The sequence below is a fragment of the Moschus berezovskii genome, chromosome 23, assembly GCF_049115385.1.
Source record: "Moschus berezovskii isolate FMDL1 chromosome 23, NW_MosBer_1.0, whole genome shotgun sequence".
Classification (NCBI taxonomy): Eukaryota; Metazoa; Chordata; class Mammalia; order Artiodactyla; family Moschidae; genus Moschus; species Moschus berezovskii.
The window spans coordinates 50,792,023-50,808,674 of record NC_142482.1 but is presented as its reverse complement, the minus strand read 5'-3'; the positions used below and the strand labels follow the sequence as shown (position 1 = coordinate 50,808,674).

The following is a 16,652-nucleotide window of genomic DNA, read 5'->3' as shown; positions in this document are numbered from 1 at the left end:
CCCAGCTAGAGACGACCTAAATGCAGCCATGCTTTCTTGTGATATGGTATGCTAAGAGTTCATCTACTTATAATGAAAGCCAATCAAACTACAACATGTTTCTGTCTTTTTAACACGTACCTGCAGAGCTAGATGTGGCTGTAGCTCCAAAGCTGAAGCCAGAGGCTGCAGTATTGGTGCTGCTGGCTCCTGGACCAAAGACAAACGGGGCGAGAGCTGTGCCCGTGCTGGGCGCAGTTGCTGGTGTGCTCTCTTGAGGAAAGAGCAGAGACTGAGATGTACTAGATTCGGCAGCGCTTCCAAAGGCAGAGCTGCTCACGGGACTGCTGGCCTGCCCAAACACAAAGGGAGCCACAGGCGCGCTGGAGGACGAGGTGGAACTACCAAATATGCCACCACCAGCTGAAGTGGCCGGCGCACTTGAATTAGAGGAACTGCTGTTCAAGAAACTAAAAACTGGCTTGGCCGCACCTTGATCTGTAAGATGGAAATTAAGCAACAAAATTCTTTAAGAACAAGTGATACCAGAAGGCATTTTTTTCCTACCCCAAAATCTAAGAGTCCATTAGAAAACAGAATCATTAAGATTTTAATATAAATCAGTTCATCAAATGGAAATTTGTTAAATTTTGATGCAAACACATAAAACTATTCATATATATATATGTGTATTTGCAAAATATACATATATTTTTAAATACTCCTGAAATCCAAATCTCACTGGACACCATGTCTGGACAGCAAATTCAGATAATGGGAGATAGTTATACTTTCCTAAATTTGATTTTGCAGATTTATGTTAGCAGGACTGTAACTTCAGTCTATTTGAACAAATGCCAATTCTCTTGTAACCTTTGCTGACTAGCGCACCCTCTGCTCTCTACAACATACTAAACTTCCTGTTTCAAATATTAAAGCCTTATAATATCGCTGGATATTAGTAGGGCATATCTGACGGTATGTCAGCCTTACTCTCCACAATTTCTTATAAGTTTTCCCTTCCATATGAATTTTTAGAATTATTTTCACTTGTTAAGCTCATAGAAATTCCTCTAAGAACTGAAATTCTATTGGGGGTGAGGTGGAGAGGAAAGGATATTCACTCAGGAACAAGTATAAAATATCTCTTTTATGTTCTCTTATTTATCAATGTTACAGGTTCTGCTGATATTATAAAACACAAATTGGAACTGTTAGAAAATATAAATGGGATATGCTGCCAAACTATTCACTTTTGATTTGGAGGAAAGCTATTGATTTTTTATATGGTGACACTGAATCCAGCTACCTTTAGTATAAGGCTTTTTTAAAAAAAAAAAAACTTGTTCCAATAACATCTCAATTCCAACACTATCTACTAGACAGGGCTGGTCACACTGCGGTATGGGCACCAGTATAATTGACAGTAAATGTAGTAATAGATCACTTTCAAGTTGCTTAATAGGATGTTTAAAATGTATATTTCAATGGAAATAGGATAGTGATACTAGGATTAAATTTGATTAGACTCTATCTCATTTTTATTCCTTCTAAATATAATGGATAATTTAGTTTTTGCTTTCTTTAAAGGGTGTTTTTCAATTTAAGTAAAATTTTATAGATAAAAACTGCTCGTACCTAGGTGCTGAATTCCATACAAATATTTTCAGGTTAATTTTTCATTTTCTTTTGTTTCCAATTTATTATTCAAAAGTGTTCACACGTATTCAACTTTTGATTCTTTGCTTGTCTGAAAAACATCTGTATGTTGCTCTTACAGTCTGATAGCATTTGACTGGTTAACAGAATTCTCAACTCAAGACCATTTTTTCACTTTGAGGTCAGGGCTCTTACTGTTTTCAGCATTCCATGTTACAAATGAGAAGTCTGATGCTAATCTGATAATCTATTTGTGGCAAACTGTTTTCTCTGAAAGCATTCAGGATTTTGGCCCTGGTGTCCTAAAATTTCACTGGTCCTTCGCAGTGAACACGTCATTTTTGTTTTTAAGACCAGTGTCTTTCTTTACATGTGGGAAATTTTCTCCTTTTGCTTGATATTTCCTTCATACTGTCCTCATCTTCTAAGCACTCCTATTCCAACGGAACTTGTGGATATGGCTTAGATCAATCTCTCTGTTCTTTTACATTGTGTTCTGGGAAATTCTAGTTCACTAATCCGATTATCGGCTGTTTTTTTTTTTTTCCTTCCTGCTACTCAGTCCACGCAGTGATTTTATTCCACCAATTATGTTTTTGTTGTTTTTTTTTTTACTTTTAAAAATGCTATTTTTTTTCTTCATGATTTTAGTTTTCATATCCACCTCTATTTCTCAGGGATTTACTGTATTTCCTCGAATGTCAGCTGAAGACTGGCTTTTGCTATTTGTATATGAAGGCCTGTACATAAAGATTTTATTAGAAAGTATTTCCTGAGCTTAAGGAAAAAAATGCTTATCTTCCTGAACAGTGTGTCTCAATTCTGATTTTAAAAGCTCAAACAGAAGGGAAAAAGTCACAGACAAATGTGCAAATATTGTGGGGTTTCCATTAGAGCTACATTTCTCAAAATGAGACCTGCAGATAGGTTCATCAGAATTATGGAGGATGGAGGAGGGGATGGTGGGGGTGGTATGGAGCAGTTAAAACTGAAAGTCCTCTGCTCCTTCCCAGAATTCTGTGATTGGTACTCTCTCAACTATGTCCAGTGTAAACCATCCCTTGACTTGCTGCATTTGTCGACACCTTGTGGAAAAAAAAAAAAAAAACAGGTTTAATGCTTACCAGTTGCAGCACTGGTTTGAGCGCCAAAAGCGAAAGTGGGCTTTGCTGGCTGCTCGGACTCCTTTTCAGATGGTTTCACCACGCTGAAACTAAAGGTTGACTTGGAAGAGCCCTCGTCTTTGGTTTGGTCTGAATTCCCAAAGGAAAACACCGGTGGGCACTTTGGCTCTTCACTGTCAGCTTTCTTCCCAAACACGAGAGACGTAGAAGTGACAGGCTCTTGCTGCTTCTCTTCTGTCCTTCCCAAAACAAATAATGAGGCTGATGGCAGAGGGGCAGGGTCCACGCTGCCAAAAGTGAACCCTCCTTTGGCAGCAGGTGTTTCTTCCTTTTTCGCTTCTGAAGTCTGACCCGCGAAAGGAGCCACAGGGACACTCTTGGTGTCTGTGGCACCGAAACCAAAGCCACTCTTGCTCTCAGAGGTCACCGCGGTGTCGGCAGCAGCAGCGGGGGCAGGGTTCACGACACCTGAACCAAAGTTAAAGCCTGTGGATGAAGACTGAGGCGGTTCTTCTTTCTTTTCCTGCTGCCCGAGACTAGACACCCCAAACTGAAATGGAGCTAAAGGAGCTGGATTGCTTAAACCAGAAGAAAGTCCAAACTTAAAATCACTGTCATTTTTACTGTCTTTTTTGACTTCTTCAGGTTTAGAATCAGATGAAACTCCAAATTTAAAATCTCCTGTGGGTTTAGAAAATTTGAAGCCTTCACTCAAGGGGTTTGCAGACCCCGAATCTGATGACACACCAATTTTGAAGCCTCCTTGATCTCCAAATTTAAAGTTCCCAGTGTTGGCCAACGTCTGAGAGGGCCCAGAAGAGGGGGATGGGATGCCAAACTTGAAGGATGAGGTTGCTGCGTTCGCAGAGGAGGAAGATGTGCCGAAGCCTTCAAAAACATAAAGACACCACACAGACACTGGATTAATATTACGAAATACCATTCAGTCAAACAAAGTGTCCACCTTGAAAAGTAGGAGGAGACAGAACAGCTCAGACCAGGCCTACTTGGAAGAGCATTAGTTTAACAACAACAGCAAGCGCGAACCAAGCTGCCCCTCCTTCAGCGTAAGAAGTGCATCGCGATCCTCATAGCCACATCTCATCCATCAGACTGACAGAGATCAAACAAGCTTGATAAATCAGGGCTGGTGATGAGACTAGGAGTAACAGACAGTCTTGATATGGCAGGTGGATGTGTAAATCCGCACAAAGTTGGTGGGAGGCAACTTGTCAACATTTACCCTAAATTACAAACACAGATATCTCTGACCCAGCAAGTCTACAGCTGAGTCTATGTGAACGGTAAACTCATAGTATGGAAAATGCCATACGCCACCCAGGCAGCTGTAAATGAAGAACTAAGACACTTCTGAACCCATCTGTGGTAACGGCAAGGGTGCAGAAAGGTGATGGTGCCTACAGCCACTCCTAACAAGGTAGAGAGAAGTAAGAATACAGAGAAGAGAAGTACATTTGCTTGTGAAAGAGATGCAGGAAACTAACCACAGGTGACTACTGCCGTTGGTGGGGCAGGAAGGATGGAAAACGAGTCAATGAAGACAAGAGATAGACCTTTCACTGTGAGTCCTGTCATAACTTGCTTCTTAAATCTCATGAGTAAATGTGTTACTTAAGAATTCAAGTATTTAGCATGAAAGAACCAGAATTGTATGAGTGGAAGCAATATTTAAAAGATAAAAATACTATAATGACAAGAGCAAAGTCTTGGTTTCAGAACGCTTTTCTGTAGCAGAATAAACTAGAAATTAAGCACCTGACTGATTGGCTCCACAGAGATCAATGCATACCAAGGTATTTATGCACTGTTCCCACTTCAGTTCAGTTCAGTTGCTCAGTCGTGTCTGACTCTTTGCGATCCCATGAATCACAGCACACCAGGCCTCCCTGTCCATCACCAACTCCCGGAGTTCACTCAAACTCATGTCCATCGAGTCGGTGATGCCATCCAGCCATCTCATTCTCTGTCGTCCCCGTCTCCTCCCACCCCCAATCCCTCCCAGCATCAGAGTCTTTTCCAGTGAGTCAACTCGTCGCATGAGGTGGCCAAAGTATTGGAGTTTCAGCTTTAGCACTTACCCACATGTAAATTAACAAGTGACAGACAAGCACTTGTAAAAAGCACTTATCTTCAGATTTCCTTCCCTTTACTGGTTATCCACCAACTTTCTTTCCCTAAGAAACTTACTTGAAAAATTACATCAGCATCTCAAGAGCAAATGGCTACAATCCACATGAGCTTGACAATGCCTTATGTGATATCAGACAGAAAGCGAAAAAATAAAGAGGTCAAAGACAATAATTAACTAATTATCACCTCTGCCTCAAAAAGAAGGTTTCAGGTGTGGTGATTACTACCGGTGGGGAAAATGGGCACGAGACCATGAGGCAACAGTTACAGAATGAGTTTTAGTGATCTCCTAAAACCCAAGTGCTTGGAAGGAAAGTTACGACCAACCTAGACAGCACATTAAAAAGCAGAGACATTACTTTGCCAACCAAGGTCCGTCTAGTCAAGGCTATGGTTTTTCCCATGGTCATGTATGGATGTGAGAGTTGGACTGTGAAGAAAGCTGAGCGCAGAAGAATTGATGCTTTTGAACTGTGGTGCTGGAGAAGACTCTTGAGAGTCCCTTGGACTGCAAGGAGATCCAACCAGTCCATCCTAAAGGAGATCAGTCCTGGGTGTTCATTGGAAGATTGGAAGGACTGATGCTAAAGCTGAAACTGCAACACTTTGGCCACCTCATGCGACGAGCTGACTCACTGGAAAAGAGTCTGATGCTGAGAAAGGTTGGGGGCGGGAGGAGAAGGGGACGACAGAGAATGAGATGGCTGGATGGCATCACCGACTCTGTGGACATGGGTTTGAGTGAACTCCAGGAGTTGGTGATGGACAGGGAGGCCTGGAGTGCCGTGATTCATGGGGTCGCGGAGAGTCAGACACGACTGAGCAACTGAACTGAAAACCCAAGTGCAGTGTTCTTTAGACCAGCTGTAACCCTTAGTCATGTCATTACTTCAGTGGGCTGCAACAAGCATTTTCCTTCTCAAAGGAAAACTAGTAAAATAGCAAATGTATATCCTCACTCCTGACCACCAAGTAATTCAACTACACGGTAATTCAGAGATAGATTATGAGCCCAGGACAACACCTCATTTTACAAGAATTTTCAAGAAAGAATGATTTTAAAAACAAAGCTGTGTGCAAACATTTCACTTTACAAGGAGGTACTTTACCAACACCTCACCTGTAAACTCGGGCTTTGTGTGTGGCTTTACACTTTCACATGCTATACATTTGGTAGAATCAGCTTTATTCTCCACTAGGCACACTTCACAGTTCCAGCTTCCCTCAGGTTTCTTGAACTTGTCCAATCCCAGGCAGCCTCCAGATGACAGGGAGACCGGGGGGGCCATGCTGCTGCTTGAAACAGGTACTGAGCTTCCTAAAAAACAAAGCAAAAATACAAAATTCTAATTTACATTATGTCACAATCTCCATGACACCACGTAAGTCCAAATGAACAATTTTTATCAGTGTTTCCTATTAAGATAAAGAAAATGCCAGAAATACAAACAACACGTTGTTAAAAACGGTCCAGACATCTCAGATTTCTTTTAGTCTTATAAATGAGCAACTCACACTCACCTTGCTCACTGATGAGTGTCCTCTTAACCCCAAGGTTGAATAGCCATGGTTTTTTGTTTTTTAAATGATGCTCACAGATCAGAGCATAAAAGACTAAATTTTCCTTAATAATGTTTGTCAAATTTTGGTAAGCATCACAGATTATATAACCTAAGTTATAAATTGTAGGCAATAGCCTAACACATAAAATACACAGTCATGGCCATATTAATTTCAAGATTCCAAAGCACAGATCTCTGACTGAAATGACCATTTCTGCACAGAAGTGTTGTATTATCCACTTTGCAATTCAAGTCGACATGACCTACTATGTTCAAGGCATTTCTGTTAAAACGTAGCCATTTAACAGACAATGATTAAGCACTGTAATGTTCTTAGGTTCTGGGAATATCAAGACGAATAAACTGTCGATTCTAAAGGTACTTCTGGTCTAAAAAGGGGAAAGTAAAACAAACATAAATGCACAGTACCACCATCGCCAAGATGGAGTGACAAATGATCTAGACAAGTGCACAGAGAAGACATTACTACGAGATAGGAGGATTCACAGAGGTCATATTTACACTTTTAAGCAGACTTAGCAATTTCGTGGGGAGAGGCAGTGGCATAGGAGGGATGGCTCAGTAAGGCACAGTTGCGTGAAGAAATGCAGGGTTGCAAGTACAGCCATTCACTCTGGTAACCCCAATTCTCCCAGTTACCTGCTCTGTGGTTTACCGGTATGTTCTCTTCCACTTTGCCAATAAATTCCTGCTGTCTTTGTCCACTGCCCTCTCACGAGCTCTCATCTACCCTGATGACTTTAATCACCAACAAAACCTTTCCCATTAGCACCCAAGACCCATACTTCCGGGCGTCAGTTCTGTACTCCCCCTTTGATGGTAGTTCCACCACGCACCTGGCTGGCCTGGTGAGATGACAACTCTTCCCTGATGTATCTCTGCAATCTCATTCTCTTCCTCTGACCCTTCTACTGCTCTTCTAGTGGACAGCCTTATTGAGACTTCTGGTTTGGTTCCCTTGAAACCCATCCTCCTAAGCAGCAACCAGTATCACACGGTTCTTGTTTGGTTCTTGTCTTTCCTCTCTGGTTACTCCTTTAAAAGATTAACTGTTTCAAAGTTCTATTCCTGCTACTCTCTTAAGCTAAGCAGAGTTCAGTTTTAGGCTACCCTCTCTGTTCCATTCACTCACCTTACATCACCTCTACGCTCATCATTTATTTGAAAATTATGAGCGAATGATTCCCAGATCTGTGTCTCCAGTCCAGACGGTCTATAATCAGTTTTATATCTTAAAAAAGTCTCACACGTATCTGTCAACTTCAGCAGCTTCAACTTAATGTATCTTCAACTAAATACATTATTCTATCCCCCTCCATTTGACTTCCTTAGTACATATCACCGCTATCTCTACCTATATTATTGATCAACTTCCTAATCTGTGCTCTGGTCTCCAAATTTTGTTGCCTTCAAATCCATCCTCCAAAAAGCCACCAGGTGATTGAACTAAAGTACAAGTTTGACCCATCAACTCAATTAATTTTGCTCTCACACATGCATCAACAGCTTTCTTTTTTTGTTAAGGGGACAATGAGGAATGCCAGATGGCAGGAGAAAGATGTTTCAGAATAAACACTCTGAAATCTTATTCCTGTAGAGATGTCTAGCAGGAATCAGAAAAATAGCACACCCCTTGTGTTAGGACAGGGTTCCAGGCTATCAAGAGCTTTTCATTGTAGACACAAAACCACGCATCCATCAATAATGCAATAAAAATAGGAAGTATAATTCCCAGGACACTCATGTTTTATTTAGTATCTATGTTACCATGTATCTGTACCAAATAATTATATAATAGCATTACAAAAACATCAAAGAGTCAAATGAATTAATTCCAAATGAATTAAAGATCAGTGTAAATCTTCAGTAACTCTTTCAAAACTGAACAGAGAAACAGGAAAAATTCAACTCTAACTCCATTTTTCTGTCTGCCCAATAGTATTTTTTCATTAACGATTTAATAATTTATGATCATTGCAGGATCTCTGGCAGACAGCACATACAGGTAGAGGTATCATCATTAGTACTCAGCCACACTCTTCTGATAACCCAATACTGTCTACTCCTTAATGAAACCAGCTGTGGAAATGACCACTAGCCATCCTCACTTCCTCTTTGAGAAAAAGAGACAGAGTAGTATTTTATTCTGTGTAAAGGTTTGAGAAAAAGTGCTCCGATCTAAGATCTTTGCATCTGTATCAGCCAACTTTGAAAATGATCACGAAGAGCCAGAAGTTTCTAAATAAAAGAGCACATAAAGAAGAGGTCAAAGCAAATGCTAGACTGATTAACACACAACCCAGCCTAAGAGAACATGCAGCGCCAGTTCCAAGCAAGTCATTTTCATCTCAAGACAGTCTGGAAAATTACGACATGTGAGGAAATGCTTGTCCTGAAACATCTAAAATATTGAGGTTGTTCTTAGCTGTTTTACAGAGAACAGATAAATTAAAATGTTCTATTAAAGTAATGAACAAAATTATTCCAAACAGCCATAAACGTACCTGGTTTCTCAGACATACAGGACACACACTTATTGTCTTCTGCATTATTAGAAACACAGCACACTGGACACTCCCAAGATCCCACGGGCCTTTTGAATTTATCTGCAAATCCTAAGGCACCAGTGGTCACAGTGCAGCTGGAGGAGGAAGCAGCCACAGTTACAGCACTTTCTGAAGCCACTGGCAACGTAAGGACTCGCTTAACACCAGTTCCCGGTTTCGGTGTTTCACAAGCTACACATTTTATCGCTTCAGGTTTATTCTGCACTAAACAGGTATCACAATCCCAAGTTCCTACTGCTGGTTTAAATTTGTCTCCGAAGGCTGTCGTCCCTGGTGTGGAAAGAGTCAATTTGCCGCTTTTACTTGGTGTCCCGGTTCCAGTGTGTTTAGTAGAATCTTTTGGTAGCAATTTTGTTGCTTGGCAGGCTACGCATTTGTTGTCTGTGACTTTGTTCTGGAGTAGACAAGTATCACACTGCCACGTCAACCCAGCTTTTAAACCTTCCCCAAACCCAGTTCCACTAGAAGAAAAGCTACTTATTGCTGGTCTTGTGTAAACTACCGGACTTGTGGTAGTAGGTTGAGCAGCAAGAGAATCTGCCTTCGGTGATGTGAAACCTACAACCGGGGGGAAAAGGGGAGTGGGAGGGAAAAAAATTAGTTAATGTTCTGATTAGAATGTCTCCCTGTTTACTGTTAATAAATATTAATAACATTAATTAATATTGGGCTGGCCAAAAAGTTCATTTGGGTTTTTTCTGTAAGATCTTATAGAAAAACCCAAAACAAACTTTTCAGCCAACCCAGTGATACATTTATAGCTGTTAGCAATATTATTCCTGGGAGAAAACATTTTTTACCTTAATTACAGAGTTATTATAATCCAAGAAGAACTACTTATGAGTTTTCACATAAGCTGTATTTCTAGTACTAATTACATAGTTAATAAGTGACAACCCAGTTAAAAGTCTACAGGAGGTGCTTTGTTTCAAGTGTATCATCATCCTCTAGGAATTTTAGTTTACTATAGTTCAGTCAATACCTAATGTATGACTTGGAGCTTCCCAGGAGGCTCTGATGGTAAAGAATCCACCTGCCAATGCAGGAGACCCAGGTTCGATCCCTGGGTCAGGAAGATCCAGAAAGGGAATGGCTACCCACTCCAGTATTCTTGCCTGGAGAATCCCATGGAGAGAGGAGCTTGGCAGGCTACAGTCCATGGGGTCGCAAAGAGTCAGACGTGACTGAGCGACTGAACTGAATTGAAGGTATACACACAGAATCATGAAATAATGAGGAAAGGTTCTGTGGAGTCATTTAACTGAGTCACTCAAGCTGTACTTTATTGGGAGAAACCACCTTTCAATCCTTTCACTTTGGACCATTAACTTTTACTCTACATACACCAAAAAACACTCATCTCTAGACTGTAGCATCAAAGGAAGGAAAAACAGACGGAGAGATGACACAGAAGGCGTTAGAGGTTTTAGTGGCACCGAGAGATAATGCAGCCTAGAGCTCTGTTTCCCCAAGAGACAGAGCAATGCCACATACTTCAGTTACTCCCGACACACAACAATGTAATGTTTTGTTAATGATTAACCTGAGTCACGAAAGTTGGCAAAATTTTAACAGCAACCACTTCAAGGTGTTACAGTTTTTTCTTTTTTGGATTTTTAAAATTTCCCTCACGAGAACATATAACTACTCCAAATTTTTGCTTTCTGAAACAGTTCAAAAGAGGGAGTGGGCATTACGGATCCAGACAAAGTGAAACTTCTATGACAGACTATAATATATGCATTTGATGCCGACTACATGTATTTCTGCTTCATTGACTAAGCCCAAGCCTTTGACTGTGTGGATCACAATAAACTGTGGAACATTCTGAAAGAGATGGGAATCCCACACCACCTGACCTGCCTCTTGAGAAACCTGTATGCAGGTCAGGAAGCAATAGTTAGAACTGGGCATGGAACAACAGACTGGTTCCAAATAGGAAAAGGAGTACATCAAGGTTGTATATTGTCACCCTGCTTATTTAACTTATATGCAGAGTACATCATGAGGAACACTGGGCTGGAAGAAGCACAAGCTGGAATCAAGATTGCCGGAAGAAATATCAATAACCTCAGATATGCAGATGACACCACCCTTATGGCAGAAAGTGAAGAGGAACTCAAAAGCCTCTTGATGAAAGTGAAAGAGGAGAGTGAAAAGGTTGGCTTGAAGCTCAACATTCAGAAAACAAAGATCATGGCATCTGGTCCCATCACTTCATGGCAAATAGATGGGGAAACAGTGGAAACAGTGTCAGACTTTGTTTTTTGGGGCTCCAAAATCACTGCAGATGCTGATTGCAGCCATGAAATTAAAAGACGCTTGCTCCTTGGAAGGAAAGTTATGACCAACCTTGATAGTATATTAAAAAGCAGAGACATTACTTTGCCAACCAAGGTCCGTCTAGTCAAGGCAATGGTTTTTCCCGTGGTCATGTATGGATGTGAGAGTTGGACTGTGAAGAAGGCTGATCGCCGAAGAATCGATGCTTTTGAACTGTGGTGTTGGAGAAGACTCTTGAGAGTCCCTTATACTGCAAGGAGATCCAACCAGTCCATTCTAAGGAGATCAATCCTGGATGGTTCAATGGAGGGACTGATGCTAAAGCTGAAACTGCAATACTTTGGCCACCTCATGCGACCAGTTGACTCACTGGAGAAGACTCTGATGCTGGGAAAGGTTGGGGGCGGGAGGAGAAGGGGACGACGGAGAATGAGATGGCTGGATGGCATCACCGACTCTGTGGACATGAGTTTGAGTGTACTCCGGGAGTTGGTGATGGACAGGGAGGCCTGGCGTGCTGTGATTCATGGGGTCGCGGAGAGTCGGACACGACTGAGCGACTGAACTGAACTGAACTGAACCACTTGGTTCATCTGAGCACAGGATTCTGGAGCTCTGCCCATAACTGCATAAAATCGTCTATACCGAGACTCCAGTAAGCAGTATGCTAATCTATAAAATGGGAGCTACACCAACCCCTCTCCCCAATCTCTCTGTATCTTGTAGCAGCCAACCTTATTACTGAAACTCCTATTCACCTATACATGAACACACGTTCTGGATACAGCTAAACTCTTTCGGAGCTACTACATTATCTTATAAATCCTTTTATATTCTTATCGTATACATCCCAGTTGGAATTATGCTATTCTCTGCTTTTCAAACTGAAAACCCATTGCTATTTGAGCACTTACTTCTATTCCTCACCTTCAAATATTACCCACCAGCATTCATATCTTATTTCCTTTCCAGTACTACCCTCCCCCCGCCCCCACACACCCTGTGTGTGTGACAATTAGCGAATGTTTTGTTTCCACTTAGCTTTGTTATATATACACCATAACTGGGGAGTAATCTGAGGACAAGGCAGTTCAGTGCTCTCAGAGAGACGTGTCCAGGGATATCATCAAGTTTATCTACTTTTCTAATTATTGGCCCATCTCTACTAACATGCAATTCACATTTTTTTCTTCTATACCTGCCTCTTAGAGATTCCATTTTAGTGCAGTCCTTGAATTCTAAAGGAATAGTTTCTAAGGTCTTTCGCCTAAAAAATTTACACCTGAACTATCGCTACATTCAAAAGACAATCTCCAATCAAACTAGACACCACTTTTTAAAAGCCTAAAGTACAACAAATTGTGACAAATGATACTGAGATGAGATCATGATTTTATAATTAGGATTTCCGACTATTTCAAGGGCATCTCACCAGGGCTCTTCAGAACATCTAAGACACTTCCTTCTTTCAGGGTTTTCGCCGTTCTGAAAGGGCTCTCGCAATCTTCATCTTGTTTCTTCTTACAGCTTGTACTGTTCACTGCAGTGGTATCTTGAGCTGTAATTTTAATTGTAAAAGATATTACGACAAGAAAAAGCAAGTTACATGCTTTAGAAAGATCTTTCAATCAACTTCTAAAAAAAAAAATTACTATAACCCAAAGATAATGAACAACAAAGGACTGTACATCTCTCCTCCAAAAGAGTAAAAAAAATAATATATAAACTATATATAACCTATAAATGAGTCAGTTATACATCACTATAATGATAAGAGTCAATGAGTTCACCAGTAATCAAGAAAATCAAAACAAATCTTACAGAGAATATAGCAACTGGGACAAGCTCAAACACTGTATGAAATATGCCTTGCTTATACAGAAGCTTTTAACAACTGATTTAAAAACAACATTCAGACTTTCTTGGTGGTCTAGTGGTTAGGAAACAGCCTATTGCAGGGAACATGGGTTCGATTCCTTGGTCCAGGAAGATTCCACATGCCCTGGGGTAAGCAAGCCCACGAACCACAATTACTGAAGCCTGCGCCCCCTTGAGCCTGTGCTCCCCCAAGAGAGAAGCCATCAAGACGAGAAGCAGAGAGCAGCCCCGGCTTGCCGGAACTACAGAAAGTCCATGTGCAGCAAAGAAGACCCAGCGCAGTCACAAATGAAGTTTTCAGAAGTTTTTAAAATGATTGTTTAAGTCAGATATTTCTTCTAAAAATTCGCCCTATGATTGAAAATACTTGTCATTTATTATGCTGAAAACCTGGATGACAAATACTCAATAAAAGGGTCTAGCTACATAAATTACAGAACACTGACATGATGGAATGCTATGCAGCCACAAAAATCATTCTCAGAAGAACAGTTACAGGAAAGAGTAGGTTAGAAAGTCCAGAAGATTGTGCCTGTTTATATCAAGAGTAATGCTGTTACTTTTTATGTTTCCCAAACTTGCTAAAATGAACTTAAAATACTCTACATTTTTAGTACGATAAGCATTTTGTCAACACATTTTTAAGGGGGAGTGTTTCTGTTTACAGATGAAGTGCTGTTTGAAAATTACCTGACAGTTGCATCTGTGTGAGAGAGGAGTGAAGGTGGGAGAAACAAGACTGGTCACAAAATGCAAAGACTGGAGCTCAGTAAAGCGTATCTGGGGGTTCAGTCCACTATTCTATTTCTGAGAATGCTTGAAATTTTCAAAAGTATACATAACCAGGTTTTTTAAATTTTCACCAATTTAGTAGTAGTGGGTAAAGCAGTTCAAGAAAACCTATCTACCCTTACTTCACATCATGAGCAAAAATTAATTCAAAATGGATTGATGATCTGAACAAGAAAATGAAAACCATGAAACTCTTCAAAAGAAAACCTAGGAGGTACATCTTCATGACCATGACAATGAATTCTTAGAACACCAAAAGCACAAGAAGAAAAACTAAACTTCACTAAAATTAGAAATCTCTGTGCATCCAAGGACATAATCAAGAAAGTGACAAGACAATCAACTGAACAGGAAAAAATACTTGTAAATCACATATCTGAAAAAGATCTAGTACCCAGACTATACACAAAGGCAAGTAACTCAGCAACACAAAGCGAAACCAATTTAAAAAATGAACAAAGGACTTAAACATTTCTCCCAAGAAGACATGTAAAAGGCCAAAAGCACATGAGAAGATGCTAAACATGAGTTCAAATTTCTCCATTAAAAAGAAAAAACAAAGCTAAACATAGTCCTCAGGGAAATAAATGCAAATCAAAACCACAGTGAAGCATCGCTTCATACCCACTAGGACGGCTATCATCAAAAAATGGAAAAGAATAAGCATGGTGAGAACATGGAGAATCCTGCTAGTGGGAATGTGAAATAGGCTGGCTGCTGAGAAGTTTTATTAACTCCTCAAAAAGTTAAATGTAGGACTACCATCTGACCTATCAACTCCATTCCTAGGTATATCCTCTGAAGTACTTGAGCCAGTACTGAAACAAATACATGTACATTTATTAGCTACACTATTCACAATAGTCAAAAGATAGAATGACCCAGATGTCCACCAACAAATAAACAGATAAGTTATGGCCTATCAAAAGAGCGGAGCATCGTTCAACCACAAAAGGAATGATGTTAACAGTATACATTATGACACAGACAAACCTTGAAAATGTGAGAGAAGCCAATGCAAAAAGTCACACTGTATGATTCCAGAATAGGCGAATACACAGAAATAGAACAAGGATTACTAGCTGCCAGCAGTTAGGGGGAACGGGAAATGGAGAAAAACTGGTTAGTGGGCACAGACTTCCTTTCAGGAGTGATAAACATGTTTTGTACCAGTTAAAGGCGGTGACTGCACAATGCTGTGCATGTAGCAAACACCACTGAATTTTTCCCTTTAAATGATCAACTTTGTTTCTGTCATTATTTAGTCACTAAGTCACATCTGACTCTGCAACCCCATGGACTCTAGCCCACCAGGCTCCTGTGTCCATGGGGTTTCCCAGGCAAGCATACTGGAGCGGGTTGCCATTTCCTCCTCCAGGCAATCTTCTCAACTCAAGGATCGAATCTGTGTCTGCTCCATTGGCAGGCGGGTTCTTTACCACTGAGCCACTAGAGAAACCTATGATTACATCTTATCTCAATTTTCACCTCAATAATAAAAATGTGCAAAAACCAAAACACCATACCTACCTCTTACAACTCTGTCAAAACAAAGAAAAATCGGCTTTTATTATCACATTCTGTATTTCTTTACAGTCAAAATTGAATTGCTTTTAGAATTTAAGGTAAATTTTAAGGATTCCTTCAAGTGTACTCAGAGATGGAAAAAGATGATAATGTGAAAATTAGCTCCTATCATACAGTAATTAACCATGACTTCCACATTTTCAATCAGCTTTTCGATTACCAAAGTGGTAAGAAAGAGAGGTGTCAATGTAAGAACAATTCTATATATATACTTCTCTTGAGAGTCCCTTATACTGCAAGGAGATCCAACCAGTCCATTCTAAAGGAGATCAATCCTGGATGTTCATTGGAGGGACTGATGCTAAAGCTGAAACTGCAATACTTTGGCCACCTCATGCGACGAGTTGACTCACTGGAAAAGACTCTGATGCTGGGAAAGGCTGGGGGCGGGAGGAGAAGGGGACGACGGAGAATGAGATGGCTGGATGGCATCACCGACTCTGTGGACATGAGTTTGAGTGAACTCCGGGAGTTGGTGATGGACAGGGAGGCCTGGCGTGCTGTGATTCATGGGGTCGCGGAGAGTCGGACATGACTGAGCGACTGGACTGAACTGAACTGAATACACATCTTAAAAACTCTTGAGTAATTTCCCCACATGTAATGAAACACAAAAGTTGTTTTAACAAATTGTTACTCATTCAGGGACCATTAGTAAAGCATTAGTAAAACTGGAAGCATTTTAATGCCTTTCCCTCACAACCAGGCATGAAAATGAAATTTGAATAGGTTTATTCTTTCCTGAATTTACAGTAACATTAAAGAAAAAAAGTCGTATGTTAAGTACACCTGAAATATACTTGTTACTTTCTCTTACACAGGGCTGTTTTATTCAACAGAAGTTAGGGCTGCAAACATATCAGTCAAATTCTTATTCTGTGCTACTTGCAAAACCTATACTCTTGTCTTCCAGACCATACAAAACCAAAGACCTTCTCAGCTTATGGGTCCTGGTTCTTTGCTAGTCTGATTTAAAAAAAAAAAAAAAAATCTATCTATGAGGGAAGACCGAGTTTTTTAAGACTCCCAAACTCAGCAGATAGTCACAG

The 16,652-nt window shown here is 40.5% G+C and overlaps 1 protein-coding gene across 2 annotated transcripts in view; it reads right to left on the bottom strand.

The window, feature by feature from the left end:
• NUP153 (nucleoporin 153) overlaps nucleotides 1-16,652 on the bottom strand; it is a 65,432-nt gene that overhangs the window by 9,765 nt on the left and 39,015 nt on the right. For both annotated transcript variants that reach the window (XM_055405841.2, XM_088831316.1), the window contains exons 15-19: nucleotides 12,779-12,904; nucleotides 9,001-9,621; nucleotides 6,034-6,231; nucleotides 2,763-3,650; nucleotides 121-477 (exon numbers count right to left, since the gene is read on the bottom strand). In XM_055405841.2, coding sequence (XP_055261816.2) covers nucleotides 121-477; nucleotides 2,763-3,650; nucleotides 6,034-6,231; nucleotides 9,001-9,621; nucleotides 12,779-12,904 — 2,190 coding nt within the window. The remainder of the gene's footprint in view (nucleotides 1-120; nucleotides 478-2,762; nucleotides 3,651-6,033; nucleotides 6,232-9,000; nucleotides 9,622-12,778; nucleotides 12,905-16,652) is intronic.